This window comes from Convolutriloba macropyga, chromosome 1 (genome assembly GCF_964194025.1).
Source record: "Convolutriloba macropyga chromosome 1, txConMacr16.3, whole genome shotgun sequence".
Taxonomy (NCBI): Eukaryota; Metazoa; Xenacoelomorpha; order Acoela; family Convolutidae; genus Convolutriloba; species Convolutriloba macropyga.
The window spans coordinates 72,966,109-72,991,442 of NC_134468.1; the positions used below are offsets into that span (position 1 = coordinate 72,966,109).

General features: G+C 35.8%; 2 protein-coding genes across 4 annotated transcripts in view; one reads left to right on the forward strand and one right to left on the reverse strand.

Annotated features, from left to right (window-relative positions):
- Positions 1 to 25,334, forward strand: part of LOC142351294 (uncharacterized) — a 239,527-nt gene that overhangs the window by 177,244 nt on the left and 36,949 nt on the right. The gene's annotated exons all lie outside the window — the stretch shown is intronic.
- Positions 1 to 25,334, reverse strand: part of LOC142344257 (uncharacterized) — a 60,727-nt gene that overhangs the window by 27,113 nt on the left and 8,280 nt on the right. The window contains exons 2-6 of the mRNA XM_075395824.1: positions 12,343 to 12,486; positions 7,262 to 7,484; positions 7,165 to 7,194; positions 6,758 to 6,874; positions 4,052 to 4,117 (exon numbers count right to left, since the gene is read on the reverse strand). Of these exons, the coding sequence (XP_075251939.1) occupies positions 4,052 to 4,117; positions 6,758 to 6,874; positions 7,165 to 7,194; positions 7,262 to 7,484; positions 12,343 to 12,486 (580 nt within the window). The remainder of the gene's footprint in view (positions 1 to 4,051; positions 4,118 to 6,757; positions 6,875 to 7,164; positions 7,195 to 7,261; positions 7,485 to 12,342; positions 12,487 to 25,334) is intronic.

Genomic DNA, 25,334 nt, shown 5'->3' on the forward strand with positions numbered 1-25,334 from the left:
GAGAAAAACTAGCCCTAAATATTGTTTGGATGACTAGTAAGTTATTTTGGTTAACAGGAGGTTAAGAGATTCTACCTACTAATACTAAAGTGTTTGTGCTTGTTCGCTGTAGTTAAATTTTTGAAACTTTTATTTTGAATTTGTAAATTCTTTTAAATTTTAACGACACAAAATTGTTTTTCAAGTATGAAAAGAAAATTTGACTACTGTTTGAATCTAATTTGAACTTTTACATTGTAAATGGAGATTGTTGGAGGTCAAGTAAGCTAAAAAAAAAACGCAGAGTTGCTTCAGAGGTTCTCGAGTTTGAAATTAAACTTGTGAAAGGAGTCGATTCTGATTTTTAGATCTCATTTTCTGTTAACTGCCATTGTCATGTTTTTAAATTGAAACAACGTGTTTTCCCAGAATAGCAAAATTATTGGGTTTTGTGGAGAGTGGGTCATTTTTTTCATTTCTGGTGTAAATTTTGGCGAAGTAAGGAAAAATGGTTCAGTTGCTCTCAATTTTTTTGTTCTTAAAATGTCTATCCGTTATTATAAATCTATCAAATTAATTATTCAAAAAGTGATTTCCAGACTTAGGAAACAGCTATGCTTTTGTTTTAGTGGTGCATAGATGCTGTTGTCTGATTCGGTATGCAGGTAACTAATGGTTTCGTTGACATTGACGCTACCTGTTTTCGTTGAATTTTTGTAAACTGTTTGTTTATAGGGAAACAAATCAAAATAAAGACTTCAACAAAGCTAGAAATCATAGAAAATTTTATTAATTAAAATAAACAGACAATAACAGATTGATTCAAATCATTAATAAGATTTAAACGATTTTTGAGAAACGGTGCTGTAAATCAATGCACGGTTTGAACTGATAGTTTGAGATAGCTATTATCAGGTTTAGATTATTAGATGAAAAATTTTGTTATTATGTTTTATATGCTTAGGTTACCACCGAAATTGTAAATTGACTCTTAGGAAATTGCGAATGCGTTCTCTTTACAGTATCTCTTGTGATTAATTTCTAGGACTTTTGACGAAGCAGACCACATTGGGCAACCATTGTGATCACCAATAGTAATCAATGTGCTAAGATTATTTTGTATCTTGATTTTTTTGCACTGAAACCGGGTAAAAATACAGCTGATGTTGGAGTAAGTTCTATTTCCTTAATTTAAAACATCTTTCTCATCTTTAATTCACATCTCTACTGTAAATTTCTAGTTTCCGTAGTGTAAATTTTGGTTTTTTTCTTAATGTTATTATTTTTTTCACTTAGTTTGAAACGGTTTTCATTCCGCCAGCTAAACTTAATAACCAATAGGTTATCGAACCAGCAAAATTCAAAGTCATGAAACTAAAATCTAAACAAAGAATACTTTGTTGCTGACGTTCAAAAAGGTTTTCAGTTTAGCCCATTTTCTACTCGCAACTGTAAAACCAGCTCAAACTGCAAAAGATCAATAGACCGCAAAGATGCTGCCCTACAAAGGGAGAACACAGGTTTTTCCAATCTGGAGCACGAGATTTACGGCAGTTATGCTGACGAAAGCGCTCAACCCATTGCGTATGCACCTTTGGCCAATCGAGCAGGCAATGATGAGAAAAAAAACTAAAAGATGCTAAAGGATGCATTTTAAAAGGAAGTTGTGGAGATCAAAGAAGAACTAAACAATGTGTGGTGTCATCTGGCCCCGACTCTAGATGCAAAAACTCTCTTGCTGATGAGACAAGATTGTGGTAGACGATGGCATAGAAGATTGAGCAGAGGATCGGAATATTTCGCAAGAGCATATTTAAGATCTGGAGACGCCGCCAATTATAATTTTGATGGCGCACCTGACTCAACTGCAACTCAAATTTTTTAATGATCTGCACAGATATTTCTCCCGAGATCAGGAGCTCCTCAAAATGCATCAGGAATCAAGCGAAGCAGTCTCAGAGAGCCTCGTCAACAATTTGGTTCTCAATGGTCTATCAAAAGGTATAAAACTTCTGTTATTCAAGAAAGCTATAGCCCGGCAAAAGATTTCACAGATGTGAGAAAAAGCTCGAAAGCTTCCATTAGAGCACAGCACAAAGAAAAGAGATACAGGGGACAAAGTAGTTTAGCGGTACTAGCATTGAAACTTTACTTCAAGAACGGGTCCAAAAAAAAGAAACTGCTGTGTGTGTGTTTTTGTGCGTTTGTGTGTGTGCGTGTGTGTGTGTGTGTGTGTGTGTGTGTGTGTGTGTGTGTGTGTTTGGAGTCACTGGACACTTTCCTATCGAATGCAGGAGGAAGGAGACAACACATTTCAGCCAGTGTGTTGAGAGGGTCACATAGACAGGGCATGCAGGAGATAAAGAGATGAAGGGCAAGTTGAGTCAGTGGCGATGGTTCCAACAAGGAATGCTGGGCGAACCCTACCCAGTGCACGACAGCACGCATGCTGTCTTGAGGTGGGTTAGCGTCATCCAGTGACCTGATAAAAGAGTGACAAACGATGATGCGTTTGCGTTCCTGAACGTTGAGCCCGTTCAATCAGTGGCCAAAAAATCTCAACAGAGAAGATTACAGAGGGATGGGCAGAGGCTTTGTGAACAGCAGCATACGCTCAAACAAGTCGCAATTCGAATGTAGACTCAAGAAAATTTTCTGTTTGACTCAATTTTTTTCGAACCTCCTATCAGTCTCAAGATGCACGAAGTGGGGACAAAGCTTCAATTTCAAAAAAAAACAACAGATGCAAGAAACTCCAGACAAAAACTATGTTAAAATACAAAACTTTATATTGTTTTACTTTAGTTGAAGAAGAGCCACAACAGCGTGAAATTTGGCAGTGCACGGAAGTGGCACAGTGGAGTGGGTCATTTGAATCAAGCGGACGCAGTCAGGATTGCACCAGAGACAGTGGGCGACCTCTAGCATGTGTGCAACGTGAAAACCTAGGTCAAGATCATAAAGACTCTAGTACCAAGAGTTGCAAAGATTGAAGAAGAGGCGAAACGGAAGAGAGTGTTCTCAGGTGCGATCGAACTTCTCATAGTAGAGTTACTCTCAGATTTCCTTCTCTGCATTGTGTTTGCAAACGAGAACGCAAAATTTGTCTTTCCATTTGAAATGATAACTATTTTGCAAAGGCAAATTTTTGATAATTTCAAAGGGTTAACATTACGTACGTCAATTATGATTAACCTCGTGATTATACTGACTGCGCAACCTGTCTATGATTTTGATCTCATTTTGCAATCTCTATATAGATTTAATAGTGAGCGCAAAGGTCATTTTTTTTAACTTCAGAGCTCACTGAAATCTCAAGTGACATTTGAAAATCTAATTGAAATTAACTAGACGCCCGTTGTTGGCTAAAAGATATTGCATTGCGATTTGACTCAGTTTGAAAACGGGTTAATGTTATTGTTTGGCTTGGGACTACATTGTTTCCTTTACTTGTTCACTTGATTACTTTTTTCTTCTTGAAAATGCATGAGAGTTGATTTCAAGTCTGTTTTTTCGTCTGCTCGAGTGTTCATTGATGTGAAATAACGAAATTTGATCTCACTCGTATGAACACCTTTTTAATGGACGTTCGTCTTTTTTTAACAAGATGTCAAAATTTAAATAGCAGAATTTGAACTAATTCTTTAGAGACAGTCTATCTCTGTTTCAATTGGTAGAAAATTCTTTAAAGATTATGTGCCATCACACATTCACGCGCCTCCTTGATATCAAACAAAGATATGTCGCTGATTTCTTTAGCAGCCATGCTGAGTAATCTGCAAATTTCACACCAATTAGCCACCTTAAAGGTCACTCACTGATTTTATAGAAAAGTAAGAAAATATTTGATAGGAACTATGATTTTGTAAGAAAAAATCTCTAGTTGAATTTCGATTTCAAACATAAAGATAACATAGATGTAAACTTGAGTTGATTTATAAAAGGTTATTTACTAACTATATTACAGTTAAGTAAATTAAAGTTAATATTTTTCAAGTTTACTTACCTTATTTCTTTCACTGTAAAATGTTTTTTCCAGACGTCTTCAATGTGATTGGTCAACTTAACTTACTAAGAACTTCGACATTTTCAAGCTCCACTTGATCCTGCACACTGATGGGTGTAATCCTCTCGAAACCTGAAAAGTTGACCACAAAAATGTCTCTCACTTCAGTGATTATTTTCAAAACTATGCCTCAAAATTCATTAGGGTGGACCGCTTCGGTTTTCGTTGCGCCAATAAAAATAATTTGAATGTGGAGGGTCAATAGTGTTTTAGCGTCGTTACAGTAACTTAATAACGTCAACTACCGTTTGTACGATCACCATTTCGCCACAATCATACATAATCTCATTAGCACTAAAATTCTTAGTCAGCTCAAAATTTCGATTAAACTACAAATATATCGTCGAACATCAAAGCTCGAAATCCAAGTAACCTATATCAAAGTTACGAGATCTTTAATCAGATCACGATTATTGCCGCTCCAAAACATTGATGCCGGCAAGAAGTTTTGTAATAAGTGAAAGCTTAGAAGTTAAAAGTTCTCTTTGTAATTTGACACAAAAAGATACCGATCAAAATCCTGGAAATTGAGGAGCAATGACTCTTATCCGCTTCTGTATGCCGTTGAGACTGTCAAATATAAAGAATTTTAGTCCTCGAAGAAATTTGGGATTTTTTGTCTCAAAGCTTTGATACATCATGGAGCACCTGAGATAATTTGTTATCTAATAGAATGGTTTGATTTATTATGATTGGAGCTCAGCACTATGCAGGTAGAATTTAATGAAAAAAAGTTTCCGGTGATAACTGGCTGGCTTTCTAGAATTTTTCAGCTTTTTAATGTTCCACCACTGTTCTCCAAAAAAGCACTTCAGCCTCCTAGATAAAGAACTATATATATTTTTTTGAAATTTCAAGCAAAATATGCTTGAGTTTTGTATTGAATAGTTTTAACTCTTTAATTTTGCTTGGAATTATTTGAGAAAAGTAAGTCCTAAATGTCCACTATTAAATTTGGAGGAAAATGTTGTGAGTTTGACTTTTTATTCCCTTTGATTCATCAGAAAATGAAGTGAAAAATACTACACACGTGTTCGGACAAAATAGTCCCAGACAACACAATCCATGACAAAATAGTCCCAAATTGCAAAAAATTCCCACACAAACAGTCCCTGATAAAATAGTCCAATAAGAGCGGACAGAATAGTGCCAGATAAAATAGTCCCAGATAATAATTGAAACCATTGTAAACACAATCTAAAAATATTTAACAAACAGAATCTATCAGTTAAGCTTCTGAATGCATTGTTTTTAATTGATATGACTTAAGATTACCCCAAAAACATAGTTCAAAATACATAATTTGATTAAAAAACTATGTTGCAATCAGCTTAATATTTATTCAGTGGGGTACACTTATATGAATAACTCAAGGAGTTCAATGTTAGTTGTTTACCACATTTTTAACTCTGTTTAACTGGGAGTACTTTGTCTGGGACTGTTTTGTCTGCTTTCTTGGGACTATTTTGTCTGGAACTGTTTTGTCTGGGAATATTTTGCTATTCGAGACTGTTTTCTCTGGGACTGTTTTGTCTGCTCACCAGTTTTTTTAAATATACATATTTAATTTAGTTTGTCCATTTTTTGGATAAAATGGTCTGAAATTAGGTTAAAGGTGAAACTAAAATTGCCTCAAAAAGGACACAGGTTTGTTTATAACTCTCAATTATTTTCAGAGGTTGGAGATCAAGATGTACTGAAACATGTTTTAAGCAAAAACGATTTAACTTTTGTTCGAAAGAGTAAATAAGTAAATATCAAGTAAACTTGATGGAAGCTATTAGGTTACTTTTGACAAAATAGATTTACAAGATATTTACAAACACTCTTGCGTTTATAGGAATTGAGTTCAACCTTGCCTAACATTCTTGATCAACGGATTCTCCCAGACATTGAAAAAAAGATATAAATAAATTGTATGGGCAGCGCTAGTTATAGCATTTGCGGGTACTTTGGTCAAAAAGATTTACTTTACAAGCATCAGCCTTTCAATAACAAACAAACAAAAGCTAATTAAAAAAACCCTGCTTTATTCTGATTCTTTGCGTCAAATGGCTCACGCTTGATTAATTCTAATTACTATACAACAATAATAAATACTAATAAATTTTTTTCCAAAACTAAATTGAAAGCCCAGTGAATCTCTTGACATCTCTTGCAGAACTTGAAACATCTTGGCAATATCTGGGAGTGCTCGAAACATTGAAATCTTTGAAACCCAATTAAAAACATGGTGGCTACATCAAATATGTGTATACTAACCTCAAATAAGGCGAAAATTGTTTCTAATTTTTGATAACCGCAATGAAGTTCATCCGACGAAATATTTCTCAATGGTGCAAGTTCTTTTCATTGCATTCTATAACTCAATCGAGATGATTTTTTGATAGCTCATCAACAATTATGATTCGGATGAACAAAAATAGAAATCAGGACAGAAAGTGATTTGAAATCTTTTTGTGCTTTGTGATAAATTCAAGTTTTGCTAATCCTCAAATTGGAGTACTAATTGATCAATTTGAAATTTTCAATTTTCAACATTTTGAAATCACGTTGAAAAACTCAACCTTATTCGTACATTTAAAAACTTGACATCTTCAAATTTTAATTTTAATGGGGGACATTTTAAAATAACTGATTAATATTTTTATTCATCCGGAACACGTGTTAGTATTAGATTCTTAGTTTGGCTAATGTTTTTTATCTTTTTACCTGTGCAGTATTTTCCATTTCCCCTCATTTTATCACCACATGTACATGAAACAGTCACTCCGTCATAATCACAATGTGCCAGTTCACTACAGTTGTGCTTCCCAATCTCACACAGGTCTAAAAACAACTCTTTACTCAGTTGACTGCGGCATTCAGACGTACAAAATCTCTCGCTTTTTACAATAATTCATCAATCTTAAAACGCGGGTGACAATCGCAAATTTACAATCTCCAGAATTAAAATGTAAAAATTCAAATTTTTTGTAGAGAAAAATGCGCTAAATTTTGCAAGCACTGAAAAATTGTGTCTTCAAATGTATTTTTTCGACAAATTTTTAGCTTCTTCAGCACTCAAGTTTGGATGCGTTTCTAGTTTTTTGCTCTTTTAAAATTTGAAGCGTACTTACTTGGTGAGGATGCCACATCCATCAAATTAGCTAAAATTAGATCAAAATTTAGCCGCTGAAACATTTAAATGATAAAATAAAAACATAAAAGGCTAACGATGATAGCTGTATGCAAAATGATTCTGTGTTCCAGCCCAGGAAAAATCTACCAGTCGCATTTCTGAATCCTTGCCAGAACTTTTCAAAGTCTCCGCTTCCATGGCTTTCATAGCAATTGGGCTAGATGTTGATGAAAGCAAATATGTGCTTCCATTTTTTGAAATCTGAGACCCCGAGTTAATTTGGAAGCATGTGCATTTGCCAGATATCCGGTCAAACTTCTGAAAATGGTTGTTAAGATGATTTTCGAAATTTTGTGTGATGCAGAATTTGGTACATTGTTGGATATTTGATGTCCAATCGACTTTGACAACGTCACTAAGTGACAAATTGTTCACTCTTTCAACGTCCAGATCAGTTTCAGCAAAATTTATTTTACTTAAGTTACAGAAAACGAGAGAATAACTTAATGGGGAGGATATCAGTACAGATACAAGAAAAAATTTTGGCAATGAGTTCATTGCTATTTAATACTTCTAAATTTTGCTCAGGGAACCTCAAGTTATAATTGGTTTCTACAGTTGCTCACTAAGTTTGCAAAAGAGGTGCATTTTTATTAGTTTTGATGATAAAAGATTTATTTTCAAGCTGAACCAACACATAGTAATTTTGGTTTTAGAGAAATTAAATATCAGATCAGGTTCATTTTAATTTGTTTTTGCAAAGAGTTTATTTAATTGTAATTCCGTGAATTAATTCGCAAAAAGGTGTAACCAAATATATTCGGAGAAAAAAGCAGTTTAGTGTATCCGCCTTGAGCAAACAGGATTCTATCCCTACTAAAACTACACTCACTGCTTGCCCCAATTCTTATAGAGATTGACTAGACATTCAAATCGTTCTGAGCCTAAAGTAATCCAGACAATGTCCTATGAGGAGATCAAAATCCAGAACTTGGACACTGATAAAAAATATTTTCAGGCTGAGATGCCAAAAGGAAACCAGTATTTCCAGGCGCCCCTGGCGCGTTCATCTTCGGCCTGGGCTTACTTGATTTCGTCTGGGAACTTAACCTGGATTAGCAAGGCTTTGTGCTCTAATCAGACTATCACCCAGCATTTACCCCATTATCGGAGACTGTGCGAACCAGATATTGAACTCCGATGACACTTTCATAAAACATATGAAGAAAATTTGAAATTTGGATAGTACATGCATGTCTGGCTCGCAATTTTTAAAAACAAAAGAGCGCTAAGGCGCTAGTGAAAATGGCAGACGTACCAAAATATAGAAAATTTACTGCTGGCCAATCACAATTGAGAAAATAGGAATATTGTTTTCCGATTGGCTGATTGCTCAACATATTCTCTGCGTTTTAAAATAGGATATGCGTGTTAACGTAAAATTGCTCAGAAATTGCGATAAGCCGGAATAGAATAATTATACTTTTTTTGGGGAAACTGGTCTCACGTTCGGTTGTGATAGATTTATATCAAGTCCCACGGGCCGCTGAGGCATGACCATGGCCCGCGAGACATGGCCAGATGCGGCAAATATTATAATCTAGCATCAGGCTATGTCCGATTTAGGCTAATTGAACGCATAAAGGAACAGTGTTTTAAATTTCTCAACCAATCACATTCGTTGGAATTTCTACATTTTGGTACGCCTATTTGTTATGACGTCACGGAACACCAAAGATTGCTGAGAGAATATATTAACTGATACCTGTTTGATAGTGGGTGTTGCCATTTGAGTTCCTTAGTCAACGCAGAAAAGTATCCAATAAATATGTTTCAATTGAGTGAGGGTGCTTTTGGCTTTTCAAGCTTCTTTGTTCAAAAAATTTGGCTCTTCATTTTTTAAGCGAAAAGTTCCATCAATATAATATTTCAAGAATGCAACTAGTTATACATATTCATTTCAAACAAGCTAATCCCAAATCATTTGTGGTAATTGCAAGCGTGCCGATAAAGTAATTTTTTAATATTATTATTATTATAAGCTCAACTATAAAATTTTTTTCAGGACCTGTGTTCAAAACATTGCAATCACTTATGGTTGCAGTTTTTCGTTTCCATGTCTTTCCAAGGCAAATCAATATGCACTGCAATCATCATCTTTTTTGAACTTTCCAATATAGTCCTTCCAAAATATACTTTAGTTAACATTAACAATATTATACAAATCAATTAAAAAAATGTTTTCTCTTTTAGTTATAATGAAACAATCTTATTAGGAGCTTAATTTTTCATACTTATGACGTTGCAGAGGAGTGTTTTAATTCTCTGTAATAATGGCAAACATTTCCTCTGCGATCCCTGAAATAGGTTCACTGGAATTAATTGGTGGTAAAAAAAATCCAATGAAAACATACTTTTTTCATTACAAAATTATGTGTATCACCATTAAGCTTGATGTAGCCGAAAACAAAAAAAACAACAATATTGTGGCGTTGAATTGATGCAGAAAAAGAAACCAACACTGCAAAGACATTTTATGTCGCTTTGCTTGTCAGCAGTTGAGTATCAATATACAATAAACTTGAAATATTTCATTTTTCATGAAAAAGTTTTTAAAGTAGTCATTTTGACTTGGTAAGCATCCCCAAAGCTTTTGAAGAAGTTTTGCTTTGTCAGGTATACCACTCAGTTACGCGAGAAAGAAGACTGCACAGTAATTAGTATTAAACAGTTATTCAAACTGAGTTACTTGTAAAAGTGTAAGACAACGTGATAAAAACAGAAAAAAAGTTGTAAAATTGAATTAGTAGTTTAAGAGAATTCAGAAAGAGTTTTACTGAAAAGGAGGTTCTTTTATGATTGAATTGAGTTTATTTAGCTACCTGTTCACGAATTGTTGTAATTTTCTGTATGTATTGATCAAACCGTTCTTCTGAAGATTTCGTCTATTTTTAATTTGAAAAAGAGTGTTCACCTCGAAAGAAAATGGGATATTTCCCCCAGTCTTATATTTAAGTACCCCTTCCCCATCCACCCCCTTCAAAAATAATTTTTGACTCCCTTCTGAACAGTTCTGAAGCCCGTAACTTCGAAAAGTGCAATAAAACACGTTGGTGTTTGCATGTGCAGTGCTTGAGCATTTTTCACGTATTAGTTTTAAACTGCCGCTCTGATAATACTTTCTAAATGCCATTTCACATGTAATCATACCTAACCATTCAAATACTTACACAGTTTTTAAACATATACTAATGGAGGTGCCTAATTCAGTGGGAGGGGGCGAAAAAAGGTTGAGAAAATGTCAAATAGAGCAACAAAAATTTTTGATTTGTTAGATTACCGAATTATTTCACAGCCAAATTGCGTTCTAAAGTTAACGGTTCTCTGATGAAAGTTGAAATTTTTTTGAGTATCAAAGCTTTTCAAGATTTGTAAAAACTTCTTACTCTCGTTCCTGTAACGCATTTAGTAGTGGTAGCTAAAGTGGACTGACGAACAGCAGGATTTTAATTGAAAATTTCAAAAAACAGTTTAAAAATTTACTGAAATTACCTCATTAAGCCAAATTTTTATAGTGAAGCTCATTAATAGTTGTCTGGAATCTAGACTCAATTCTTTCAAGATTGTTTCTTATGAAAAACGAAAAAAATGTGCACGATATTGCAAAACTTTGCAATATAAATGAAATAATTAGGTTTTAGTTAGATAGAGAATTTTTTCCTGCCTTCCAACAAAAATTTCGTGAATTAAAATAGGATTGTGATTTATATCTTATATCCTAAATACCTTATAAGTTTTCTGTGAGATAAATCAATAATTTCCGACTCAATATAACTACACAATTTGAGCTAAAAGATTTCGATTAGTCAAATAGCTTTTGATTTTAGTCTAATAGTAGCTTCCGATCCATAGCAACGTAAGACTTCAAACTCTGTATTTGAAATTGAGATACCGATTAGCTGTTTTGTGACCAACAAATAAATCCTGTAAATTTTCATCAAAATTTTGAATTGTTTGATTTTGAAAATAAATTGAAGATGAACTCGCTTAAATTTGAGTTTGTTAAATTCTTGGAATTCCCTAGTGATGAGCGGATTCAAATCTTGCAAGAATCTTGCAAGATGATTCAAAACTTGCAAGATTCTTGCAAGAATCTTGCAAGATATCAATCAAGGCCAAAAAATAAATCTGGGTACAAGTGTTTTAGGAAACATCTTTGAAGCAAGTTTTTGTTTACTGAACAAGTTACGAAGCCTAATTCAATGAAAAAAAATAGCCAGGATTCAAAATCTTGCAAGAATCTTGCAAGAATCTTGCAAGACTTTGAATTCCGCAAAAAATATTTATGTGTTTTTGGTAGCTAAAACTAACTGAAAACCAAATATCATGACTTATATCAGAATTCTTGATCAGCAAAACTGAAAATAAATGACTTTTTTCGTCAACGCCTTTTGAATGTGAAATCTTGCAAGAATCTTGACATTTTAAAATGTATATTTATTTGATTGGGTGCTTTATTTTGTTTTATTTTGGAGAGAGCTTTTTGAGCCAGGTAAATTTACCTAGTGCATTGCTCAATTCTCCTATAATTGTTTTGTGTAACTCCGCCACTGCCGGTCCCAAGCCCGGAATGCAAAAGGAGGAGGGTAAAAAAAACAGATCATACTGGAAAATCTCAAAAAGTCGGTTCTTAGCTTGACTTCGAGAAATTTCCGACAGAAATTAGCTATTTCATCATTGCCATTGTCTTATTCAGCGTCATCATTCCTGCAGGTGAGAAAAAAAATGGATTTAAAATCTTGCAAGATTCTTGCAAGATTGATTCATAATCTTGCAAGAATCTTGCAAGTTGAATTCAAATCTTGCAAGAATCTTGCAAGATGGATTCAAATCTTGCAAGAATCTTGCAAGATGCTTGCAAGAAGTATGCATTCCCTTGCAAGATTGCTTGCAAGATTCTTGCAAGATTATAAATTCTTCGATCACTAGGGTTGCGTCCTGGGGGAGTTGATTTGTTTTAAACAAACATTTCTCAGCAGGCGATACTAGATTAACATAGGAACAGAGAAAAAAGAAACGAAATTGAACAGCAGAACATTGCGGAGGTCTAGTTCAGTTTGAGGAACATGATGAACACATATGATATGGCAGCTACAAGAAATGAGCACACTGTTACTTCAATCAGAATGTATCCGAAATATATGTGGCTCCCAATTTTGTCACTCTTGTACACACTTCCCACTTTTGAATCCATGTATGTCCTCAGGTCTGTGTCGTTGTCAAACATAAATTGTATCCACACAAAGTCCGTCAAATCAAGCTGAAACAATAGTGCTCTGCTTAGAAAAGTAAATCTAGTATTTTTTGTTCACATTTTCCATGTGTTATATCTACGACAATGCTCAAATGAAATTTTTAAAATTTTTCTCAGCACATCCGCAATTGTTTTATCGAGTCAATGATTTTCGGGTCTTTCCCATTATACCCCCCCCCCCCAAAGCTTAGTGGTCAGATAACCTATAGCCCCCCATCATGGTAATTATACTATAATAGGGGGGCTATAATTTCATGGGGGGTATAATGGGAAATTCCCTGATTTTCTATCAGCTCAATAAACAAAATCAGCAAAATATTATAACTTAAGTTTGCGCAGAATGCGTTTAGAAGTTGCAGATCTTGTCTTTGTGTCTCTTCTTCATACGCACCAGATTTTAGTGGTTTAGTACATCTCATTCACTCTAAATAATGTATAGGTAAATTTACCTGAACAGTGTGCAGGTAAGGCCAAGTGCAGGTAAAATTTACCTGCACAATTTTCCCCGGAATTGCTTACCTGCACATTATTCAGGTAATATACCTGCAATTTTTTTTGTGATTTTAAGGTATCAATTTGAAGGAAAATTTTTACAGGAAAACTGAGTTTGAAAATAAAATTCGTAGCTTTTCTTTTCAGATAGCAAAGACAATTCCATAAAGCTTCCCTATGATTTTTCCAAAGCTGGACTGAAGTGAACAAAAAATTTAAAATATTTATCATTAACCAATTTTCATTTGCTGCTGATTTACACAAAAAATGAGTTCTAAGAAATGAGTTCTAAGTCCACTGCAAAAACAATGAATATCTACAAAAAGACAAAAATTAAAAGCGGCCCTTAATTAAAAATAATAATAATTAAAAATCGGTTCTCTTCTGCTATTGCCCCCCACGTGCATTTGCACCCCCATTTATACATGTTACAGCAAATTGGTTGAATTTCATACAATTACATAAACACTTATATACAAACGGCATATACCATTTAATTATGCTGCGAAGTTTTGAAATTAAGACGCATACAGTTACTGAACTTTGCTTATAAGCAAACGAAGAGTAATGCTTGTTTTTAATTTTTTTGCGTCTTTCTTTCGCAGGAATAGCTTTATGGCACTAATTTTTTTGACAACCGGAAACAAAAACTCATCCATTTGTCTACCGGTACGGGAATTCGTTATGAGTGACATAAGGGATCTCTAAGGACCAAAAAGTACATATTTGGGGGGGGGTTGCAAATAGACTGACTACATAAGCGGGGGGCAATAATAGAAAAGAGCATAAAAAATCTACTTTCAAACAAAGTGGCTGACACCTACAGACTTATCGAAAAAACAGAGTATTTGTGAGTGTCGTACATTTTGACAATTCGCTAACAATCCGCCTGTAATTATTAGCTAAATTAGAAATTACTCAATAAAAGATTTCAACCACAGTACATAGATTAGAAGCTCTATCATACACAATCAATATTGTGTACTCGATTTGCGATCCAAATCACTGTCAGATTTTCCGTTGTGCTATCTTGCGAGGCGAGTGCATTTAACACCATTTTGAAATTGAATTCGCCTAGCGAATCTCATATCTTTCAATTATCTACTTTACTTGATGAGTAAACACGATTGTCAGATAATAAGTAAAATTGAGCAACTGATCGCGAGATGCCAAATGAGAAAAGTGAAAGTTAACTGAAAATGGGTCGGTAAAAGTCACAACACACATAAAGAATATATATCCCGATGAGGGAAAGAGGACAGCAGACTAACAAATTAATATCTGAGAATACTATGCGAACTTAAGATGACTTCTACTACATGTCCTTCAGGATTAGGTACAATCAAAAAATAAGTACACCGTATAGAAATTTCAATTCACTAAATTAAATTAGTTTGTACAACATTTCCCCATTTTGACAAAATAAAAAAGTGCACAACTGAGAAATTTTTAATAACAATATTGGTATAAATTTAGTACTTAATGAAGCGTTTTATAATTAAAAACAATATATTTACTAGTTATGATAGGTGTTGATAAAAAATAATATAACAAAATTAAAAATCTTTCAAGTTTTATTGAAAGTCATTCTCGTCGTTAAATAAATCCTCATTGGGATTCTGATATCCAGGTCGAATGCGGGGGTTGGTTGGCGACGATGACTGCCAAATTATATGGATTAAAGATGAGTTCAACTTGAGCGGCGGAAGTTGCAATTCTTTGTACAACTGAAATTTGTACTGACTCAACGTCACCAGCTCTTCTTTTTCGCCGTGGCTGCATCAGATTGGGTGGAAAAGAACTGGTCAAACTGTCATACGAACCGTCATTACCGAAGCCGAAAACTTTTGAGTTTTATTGTGTCCTTTTTGACGTTTTTGGCTAAGCTTGTTGAGGAGCCTCTTTAGGTGCTGAAATAAATGGTAGTTGTAGTTCTGGGGTTTTGCTTGTGGGTGGTGCTGCAATTTATAGCTGTGAAGTTATGCTTTGAAGCACCACCCTTGTTGGGGGTGCTGCAATTAATAGCTGTGAAGTTATGCTTTGCGGCACTGGATTGGTGGAATCTTTAGCAGGTGTGATTTGCGTGCGACAGCTAGTACATTTTTCGTATTCACTTCGGGCGGTCCAGGATAGGCCGGGATCTTAGGCTTTCTCAATCGCTTGGCACGATGAATATTTGATCAGTTCGATGAAACGCCACTTGCATTGTCGCGTTTACAATATTTCTTCTTACTATCGCCCTTTTGTACCCGCGTAAATTATTTTGCGTGACTCAATGATTTTAGCTTCAGTAGATTTCTCCAGAATAAGATGTCCGCGTCTATTGATGTATTCAGTCAACTTGGTCTTTCGTTCGTCTTGTGTTCCGATCGTTGCAATATTGCTATTGCAAACAGTTGCGTCTAATTTTCCCGGCTCTGAGATGACTAAAGTATGCTGATCAGTTTACCGAACCAAGGAACCGGGGGCTAATACCTCGTAGAAGCTATAGAGATTCTTCTTCGACCGCTTGTTGTGGTGACTTTTTCGGGCAATGTTTATGCGCAATGCTGATCCTAGGAGGGGAATTTCTCTGTGAAGTTTTGCCGAGCGAATGACACGAAGCTCATTATCGTTTACATTCCGTTCTTGAGTTTGTTCCTTTTGTGTCGCCTTGCACATGTTTTTTCCACCTGATCGTTACTTCAAAATTGTCCCCGTTGTTCTCGGGTAGCAGTTCAATTGGGGTTACGGTTTATTCATCTAAATAGTGATTTATAGTTTTTTCATAGCCTAAATCAGAATATTTAGGTATTGAAATGATTTTGCTAAGCGGAATGTTAGCACGACAAACAAAAAGAGATTGTAAAGGCAAAATCCGAGTAGTTTTATGTTTACATATGCGAAGCTGGTACAACATTGGTTTAAGTGCTGCTTTAATGATGGACGAAATTGGGTCTTTCGGTGCTTCTTCTATACACGCAAGGCATTGTTTTATGGTACTAATAAGTCTTTCTACTAAAACGATGGCCGGTGATCAATTGCTGGGGATGGAATTAGGTTTATATTACTTTTTATACAAAAGTGTTTTACTTGGTTACATGAGACGACGAGCTTGGTCGATTCTTAAGGATCGTGAGACTCCGTGAATTTGCATATAGTTATCTATGAAGTCAATTACATTTGACGCGTTTGCATTTTCAAAATTTTCGGCAGACGGACATTTAAAATAACTATCCATGGATGTTAAAAAATAAATTTCATAGGAACAATACATGGTTTATCGGTTTAAAATTGCTTAGCGGGTGTAATTGATTTCAAATTTTTAACGATTGCGGTGCAAAGCTTGTTCTCTATTGAGTGAAAAAGCAAATCCCTGTTCGTGTATGGTCACCACCACTCTTCGGCCATACAAACCAATGCCTAGCTGCCTGGGTGACTAGGGCGGAGATCTTCTATTAGGGCTTCTTTCAAGGCATTTGGTATGGTCACCTTCTCGTCCATACATACACGGCCGCTACTGACATAAAGCTCATGCGCCAATAACTATGCAAGTATGGATTGAGCCGCTTTAGCCTTTCTCGTCAGATCTGCTGATGCCTTCTCGGACTTCCTTTAGCACAGCATATTTGCTCGTCAGAGTAGCGCTAACGCTCTTGTTGAAACTCTTTTCAACCACTTTATCAAATGACGGGACTCGGGGCTGTCCATTAGAGAGCTATTGATGTTAGAAGTTTAGGGTGATTGGAGAGGTGTGTTTTTCACTGTGTCTGGTGTGAAAGACACGCAGAGCGAAGTACTGCATGATGTTCTCGAAGTAGATTTGCCTCATGAGAGTTGGCTCATGTTGGTGGAAGTGTGAGCTGAATTTATTTAAGTATTGACCGACTGAATTGAAGATTGAGAATGGGCAAAAAGCGGCTATTAATTGTTTTTCAATTGAGCACGTGAAGTATTTAAAGAACTTGATTTTTTTAGTGGTAATTAGGGAAGGAATGTGTGACTGAGACCTGTTTGACAGATTAGATTGTTTAAATTCATTGAAATTTAGCGGATTTTGATAAGCGAGAGACGCTTGATTGGTATTTCAGAAATTCTCAAAAATTGGTATTTGAGCTTCATATTGTAGTGTAGAAAGAATAGTATTTGTACCATGCGATGCAATGAAGGATTATTTGGTTGTAAAATAGTGTGAAATTCAAATGAGGTATTTGCGGAATGATTATTATGAGATTGTATAATAAGAGTGTATGAGTTTCGCTAGGTGGGTGTTAATTGAATTTGAAAAAAGCGTACTTCATGATCCTTATCAAAATAAGAGTGGTTAGATGTAATCAATTTTGGAGTACTATATCGCGTGGTGATTGGTAAAGTATTTTGAGATAAATGTACCTGCAGTGCAGAATCTATGTTCAATATATGATCATTATGGTTTGGTTTGTTTAGTTATGTGTCTTTGCATATCAAGTTTATCGGCTAAAAATTTATTCAGTTGAAAGGCAGAAATAATTTCTTCTTTTTGGACTAATTTTGCATCCGTTTGTATTCTAGATGTAGTGGCAACTGAAATTTCTGCGTCAAATTTGGCAATATTTATTGCTAGTTGATATGGATTACAAGATATACAAAATACTAGGCCCACCTTCGCCCCGGGCAAATGTTCTATTTTAAATTGGTGACAGAAGATTGACAATCTTGATAAACGGATTTTCTAAGATTTGTTGGACCGCTTTTTTTAAACTGAAAGGAGAGCTCGATGGTCGGTTATGATTGAAAATCCTTTTTAATAAAGGTAATTTTTGAATTATTCTATGGACCAGACTACTCTAAATGATTCTAGCTGATTAATAACGTAACTTTCTTCATTATTATATGAAAATCTAAAGGCGAATGATATTGGCTTCCAGCCATTAACCGTCAGTTGTTCTAATGCTGTTCCGAAACCGGAACAATACGCATCGTATTTTGTGAGTGTTTCGAGTTGCAGATTATAGTGAGTGTTTTCTGTATGATTTAATAGCATTAAAATGTACAGTGCGTTCGTCGGTCTAAATGTATTTGGTTGATTTACCGAGTAGAGATCGTAAAGGATGGCATAGTTGGGCTAAATAAGGGATAAATTTACTAATAAAAAGGACAGAGCCTAGAAAATTTATTGTTTGAAGTGTAGTAGGAGGTTGAAGTGTAAGAATTGCAGATGTTCTAGACTCAAGTGGCGATGTTCCAGTTTGAGTGATTTTATAGCCTAACCACAAAATTTCTTATTTGGCGAACTGACATTTGGGTAAATTGATGCCAAGATTGTCTGCATCTAATTTTTTAAGACAATTTGTTACAAGTTTAAAATGAACTTATTCAGATCCTTTACTTACAATGAGAAGGTCATCAAGGAAACAAAAAGTATTTTCGAGGCCGATGAGCGTATAATCCATGGCTTTTTGGAACTCGGCAGGCATATCGGTAAGTCCACAAAAACAGGTTTTAAACCGATACGTGCCTGTCATATCACCACTGATAATATTGAAAATACAGTGTTTAGCAGTGTCGGGATGAAGATTTGACTGGCCATAGGCATATCTAAGGTCTATGGTAGAGAAAAAATATCGCAGGTTCTGTATTAAAAACTGTATCAAATTGTGATATAGGATCTATAAGTGTTTGGATATTTGGCACCTGGTACTTGTACTTGTGCATAGATTTATTAAGAATTATTGAGTCTAAAGCTAATTTTAAAGTTTGATCTCTTTTGACTGTAATAACAATTGGAAAAAGAAAAAATTGATCGGAACAACTATTGTGGTTTTTCTCTTTGCCCTTCCTTGAGTGGTTTTGTTATTTTATTGTTAACTTTGTCTTCTAAATTAATAGACAGTCTTCTACCTTTTTCATGTTTTGGAAAATGTGTTCCTATGAGTGTTTGGAAAGGACATTGAGTAGTGATATTGTTCATCATACTACCTTCGACGCAGTTCAACGTTTGGGTGATTGATATGCCAAGGGCTCCAAACAGGTCTCTATCAATGAACGGTTTGAGGCCGCCTCTAATAACAACGAAATCAGCATCTTCAAATCGCCAGTACTCTCTACTGGCGTCTGCATCATGCCGATGATAGGTATAGGTTCTTTCGCTAAAGTTTTGAGTTCTTTACGAGGTACCATCGTCAACGAGGGTGGAGTTGTTACTGACTTCAGCGGAAAGTGTTTCATTTAAAATGCTGCATACAATCCCCGAACTGATGAAGAGACCCACCTTTTTGTTTCCAATTTAAAGAGTCGTGTTTTCCGGTTCTTTTTGTGCGGTATTACTTGCAAAGCTGGCCGCCATGTTTTCCTCTTATCTATCGTTTTCTGATTCACATTCTGGATTGTAGTTTGAATTTTTAATAGTGTTGAAAAAGGTATACGCTGTAGTTTCATCAATAGAGTTCACATTGGGTCGGGAATGTTTGGATGAACTAGATTTTGGCTTGCGACACACACGAGAAAAATGTTTTGTAGACCACAATTGCTACATGTTTTGCCTTTAGCAATACATCTGTCTCTATGAATCGCTAAGCAAGTGAGGTCACTCTTTCGGTACAGTTGATTCGCCCGTCGTGTTGATTTTTCAAATTTTTGGGATGACTAAAGTATGCTTATCAGTTTACCGAACCACCGAACCGGGGGCTAATACCTCGTAGAGGCCATAGAGATTCTTCTTTGAACGCTTGTTGGGGTGACATTTTCAGGCAATGTTTGTGCGCACTGCTGATTCTAGGAGGGGAATTTCTCTGTGAAGTTTTGCCGAGCGAAGGACACAAAGCTCATTATCGTTTACATTCCGTTCTTGTGTTTGTGCCTTTGTGTCGCCTTGCACATGTTTTTTCCACCTCCTCGTTACTTCAAAATTGTCCCCATTGTTCTCGGGTAGCAGTTCAATTGGGGTTACGGTTTCTTCAACTAAATAGTGATTTATAGTCTTTTCATAGCTTAAATCAGAATATTTATGGATTGTACTGATTTTGCTAAGCGGAATGTTAGCACGACAAACAAAATGAGGTTGTAAAGGCAAAATCCGAGTAGTCTTATGTTTAAATATGCCAAGCTGCTACAGTATTGTTTTAAGTGCTGCTTTCATTATGAGTCTTTCTGTGCTTCTTCTATAAGTCTTTCTACTAAAACAATGTCCCGTGATCAATTGCTGGGGCTGGAATTAGGTTTAAATTATTTTTTATGCAAAAGTGTTTTACTTGGTTACATATAAGACGACGAGCTTGGTCGATTCTTAAGGATCGTGAGACTCCGTGAAATTGCATATAGTTAACTAAGAAGTCAGTTACATTTGACGCGTTTGCATTTTCAAAAATTTCGGCAGACGGACATGTAGAATATCTATCAATGGATGTTAAAATATAAATTTCATAGGAACTATACATAGTTTATGGGTTTAAAATTGCTTAGCGGGTGTAATTGATTTCAAATTTTTACCGATTGCGGTGCAAAGCTTGTTCTCTAATGAGTGAACAAGCAAATCCCTGTTCGTGTATGGTCACCACCACTCTTCGGCCATACAAACCATTGCCTAGCTGCCTGGGTGACTAGGGCGGAGATCTTCAATTAGGGCTTCTTTCAAGGCATTTGGTATGGTCACCTTCTCGTCCATACATACACGGCCGCTACTGACATAAAGCTCATGCGCCAATAACTATGCAAGTATGGATTGAGCCGCTTTAGCCTTTCTCGTCAGATCTGCTGATGCCTTCTCGGACTTCCTTTAGCACAGCATATTTGCTCGTCAGAGTAGCGCTAACGCTCTTGTTGAAACTCTTTTCAACCACTTTATCAAATGACGGGACTCGGGGCTGTCCATTAGAGAGCTATTGATGTCAGAAGTTTAGGGTGATTGGCGAGGTGTGTTTTTCACTGTGTCTGGTGTGAAAGACACGCAGAGCGAAGTACTGCATGATGTTCTCGAAGTAGATTTGCCTCATGAGAGTTGGCTCATGTTGGTGGAAGTGTGAGCTGAATTTATTTAAGTATTGACCGACTGAATTGAAGATTGAGAATGGGCAAAAAGCGGCTATTAATTGTTTTTCAATTGAGCACGTGAAGTATTTAAAGAACTTGATTTTTTTCGTGGTAATTAGGGAAGGAATGTGTGACTGAGACCTGTTTGACAGATTAGATTGTTTAAATTCATTGAAATTTAGCGGATTTTGATAAGCGAGAGACGCTTGATTGGTCTTTCAGAAATTCTCAAAAATTGCTATTTGAGCTTCATATTGTAGTGTAGAAAGAATAGTATTTGTACCATGCGATGCAATGAAGGATTATTTGGTTGTAAAATAGTGTGAAATTCAAATGAGGTATTTGCGGAATGATTATTATGAGATTGTATAATAAGAGTGTATGAGTTTCGCTAGGTGGGTGTTAATTGAATTTGAAAAAAGCGTACTTGCGATGCATGATCCTTATCAAAATAAGAGTGGTTAGATGTAATCAATTTTGGAGTATTATTTCGCGTGGTGATTGGTAAAGTATTTTGAGATAAATGTACCTGCAGTGCAGAATCTATGTTCAATATATGATCATTATGGTTTGGTTTGTTTAGTTATGTGTCTTTGCATATCAAGTTTATTGGCTAAAAATTTATTCAGTTGAAAGGCAGAAATAATTTCTTCTTTTTGGACTAATTTTGCATCCGTTTGTATTCTAGATGTAGCGGCAACTGAAATTTCTGCGTCAAGTTTGGCAATATTTATTGCTAGTTGATATGGATTACAAGATATACAAAATACTAGGCTCACCTTCGCCCCGGGCAAATGTTCTATTTTAAATTGGTAACAGAAGATTACCCATCTTGATAAACGCATTTTCTAAGGTTTGTTGGACCGCATTTTTAAACTGAAAGGAGAGCTCGATGGTCGGTTATAATTGAAAATGCTTTTTCATAAAGGTAATTTTTGAATTATTCTATGGACCAGACTACTCTAAATGATTCTAACTGATTAATAATGTAACTTTCTTCATTATTATATGAAAATCTAAAGGCGAATGATATTGGCTTCCAGCCATTAACCGTCAGTTGTTCTAATGCTGTTCCGAAACCGGAACAATACGCATCGTATTTTGTGAGTGTTTCGAGTTGCAGATTATAGTGAGTGTTTTCTGTATGATTTAATAGCATTAAAATGTACAGTGCGTTCGTCGGTCTAACTGTATTTAGTTGATTTACCGAGTAGAGATCGTAAAGGATGGCATAGTTGGGCTAAATAGGGGATGAATTTACTAATATAAAGGACAGAGCCTAGAAAAATTTATTGTTTTAGGTGTAGTAGGAGGTTGAAGTGTAAGAATTGCAGGTGTTCTAGACTCAAGTGGCGATGTTCCAGTTTGAGTGATTTTAATGCCTAACCACAAAATTTTTTATTTAGCGAACTGACATTTGGGTAAATTGATGCCAAGACTGTCTGCATCTATTTTTTAACAATTGGTTGCAAGTTTAAAATGATCTTATTCAGAACCTTTATTTACAATGAGAATGTCATCCAGGAAACAGAAATTGTTTTCGAGGCCGATGAGCGTATAATCCATGGCTTTTTGGAACTTGGCAGGCATATCGGTAAGTCCCCAAAAACAGGTTTTAAACCAATACGTGCCTGTCATATCACCACTGATAATATTGAAATTACAGTGTCTGTGGTAGAGAAACAAAACAACGCTGGGTCTGTATTAAAATCTGTATCAAATTGTGATATAGGATCTATAAGTTTTTGGATATTTGGCACCTGGTACTTGTACTTGTGCATAGATTTATTAAGAATTATTGAGTCTAAAGCTAATTTTATAGTGTGATCTCTTTTGACTGTAAAAACAATTGGAAAAGGAAAAAATTGACCGGAACAACTATTGTGTTTTGTTATTTTATTGTTAACTTGGTCTTAGAAAATCATAGACAGTCCTCTACTTTTTTGATGTTTTGGAAATTGTGTTCCTATGAGTGTTTGGAAAGGACATTGAGTAGTGATATTGTTCATCATACTACCTTCGACGCAGTTCAACGTTTGGGTGATTGATATGCCAAGGGCTCCAAACAGGTCTCTATCAATGAACGGTTTGAGGCCGCCTCTGAAAACAACGAAATCAGCATCTTCAAATCGCCAGTACTCTCTACTGGCGTCTGCATCATGCCGATGATAGGTATAGGTTCTTTCGCTAAAGTTTTGAGTTCTTTACGAGGTACCATCGTCAACGAGGGTGGAGTTGTTACTGATTTCAGCGGAAAGTGATTCTTTTAAAATGTTGCATACACTCCCCGAACTGATGAAGAGACCCACCTTTTTGTTTCCAATTTAAAAAGTCGTCTTTTCCGGTTCTTTTTGTCCGGTATTACTTGCAAAGCTGGCCGCCATGTTGTGATCTTATCTATCGTTGTCTGATTCACATTCTGGATTGTAGTTTGAATTTTGAATAGTGTTGAAAAAGTTATCCGCTGTAGTTTCATCAATAGAGTTCACATTGGGTCGGGAATGTTTGGATGAAATAGATTTTGGCTTGCGACACACACGAGAAAAATGGTTTTGTTGACCACAATTGTTACATGTTTTGCCTTTAGCAATACATCTGTCTCTATGATTCGCTGACCAAGTGAGGTCACTCGTTCGGTACAGTTGATTCGCCCGTCGTGTTGATGTTTCAAATTTTTGGTCGTTGATTTGAGTTACTAAAGTGACGATGTCGTGTTATGGCGTTCACTTGCAAGTCAAATTGACTACTGGATATTTGTAGTTGATTCCGCCAATCAATTCCATTTCAATGGCCAAACGTTCGTCTTGGGCAGGCTCGACAGTTTCTTTGAAAAATGCTTTCTAAATTTCAGAGTCCTGCTTGTTTGCAATAAAGGGATCTCTTATTATTGTATCTTCTTGATTTCGCAGTTCACAGTTTTCAGATAGTTCCTTTAACTTGCCAAAGAAATGTTCAATAGACTCTCATTTTGATTGCTCTGTTGTGAGGAGCATGTACCTGTCAAAAATAATATTGAGTGCGCGATTGAAAGTGTCCTCTAAGGTTCTCCAGAGCTGCACACTTGTCAATGTATTTATCTTGAGGTGCGGGTTTTGGCTGCACATGAATCTTCCTCCTTCTGTTCCAACGCTGAGGTACAACATAGAAACGCCTTTAGGATCTGCTTGATTCCATGGCTTGTCACCACACAACACTCTTATTTCTAATTGTCTTTGGCAGCGATTTTCCCAATTCATTTTCAACAGTGCGTTTCTAGCTAATCGTTAGCGTTCCGATTGGGAATCAGATCCAAGTATTGTGTTCCCGTAGATCGGTTCTAGCGGGAGCATGTCCGAATTAATGTTTTCTTTGACTAAGAGAGCCAATTTTGCCTGTATTTGCCTTTTCTCCCACTTCAAAGGAAGATCTGAGCAAGTTTTTTCCCAGAGGGGCTCGTATCCAAATGAGGTCCGTTTTGAGTTGCTGACTGCGTCATGTTCAACACAAACAATTTTGTGTACTCGATTTGCGATCCAAATCACTGTCGGATTTTCTGATGAGCTATCTTGCGCGACAAGTGCACTGAACACAATTTTGAAATTGAATTCGCTGAGTGAATCTTTCACTTATCTATTTTACTTGACAAGTAAAAACGGATGTCAGATTATAAGTTAAATTGAACAACTGATCGCGAGTTGCAAATTGAAATTTTAGTGAAAATGGGTCGAAAAAAGTCACAACACATATGAAGAATATATTTCCCGATGTGGGAAAGAGGACCAGAGACTAATATATGAATTCCTGAGGATATTAGGTGAACTTAAGATGATTTCTCCAACATGTCCGTCAGAATTAGGTAAAATCAATAAAAAAGTACATCTTATAATAATTGTACTGCACTAGATTATATGACAATGTATAACAAGGTCATTGAACTACACCAATTCAAAAAATTCATCCTACTCAGTATCAGTGAGCTTGGGAACTGACACAACGGATTCCGTTAATGACTTTAGGGTATCTGCTTCAAGCATAAATTTTTCAATAAAAAACTGAGATAATGAGTTTTTTACAACTCGCAAACAACTGTCGGCTATCTGTTTGGGGATCTATACCGGTGCAACTACTGTGAAGTTGGACTAGTACTAGATTTGCACCAGCATCTCTTACTTGTGCTACCTTCTATCATCAGTTGGTCTAAAGCTCATGAATTCGGGCATCTCCTATAACCCGTTCTCACGCTTTGTCTTGTCCCTCAGAGCTTGATTTATCTAGGCAAGTATACTTAGAACAAATAGAGCTTCTTTTCAAACTATTTCAAGCTTATTTCATGCACAGCCCAGATCCTCGAGTAAGTTGATCTCTGCGCTGAATCATACATATAAACTTATCATTTT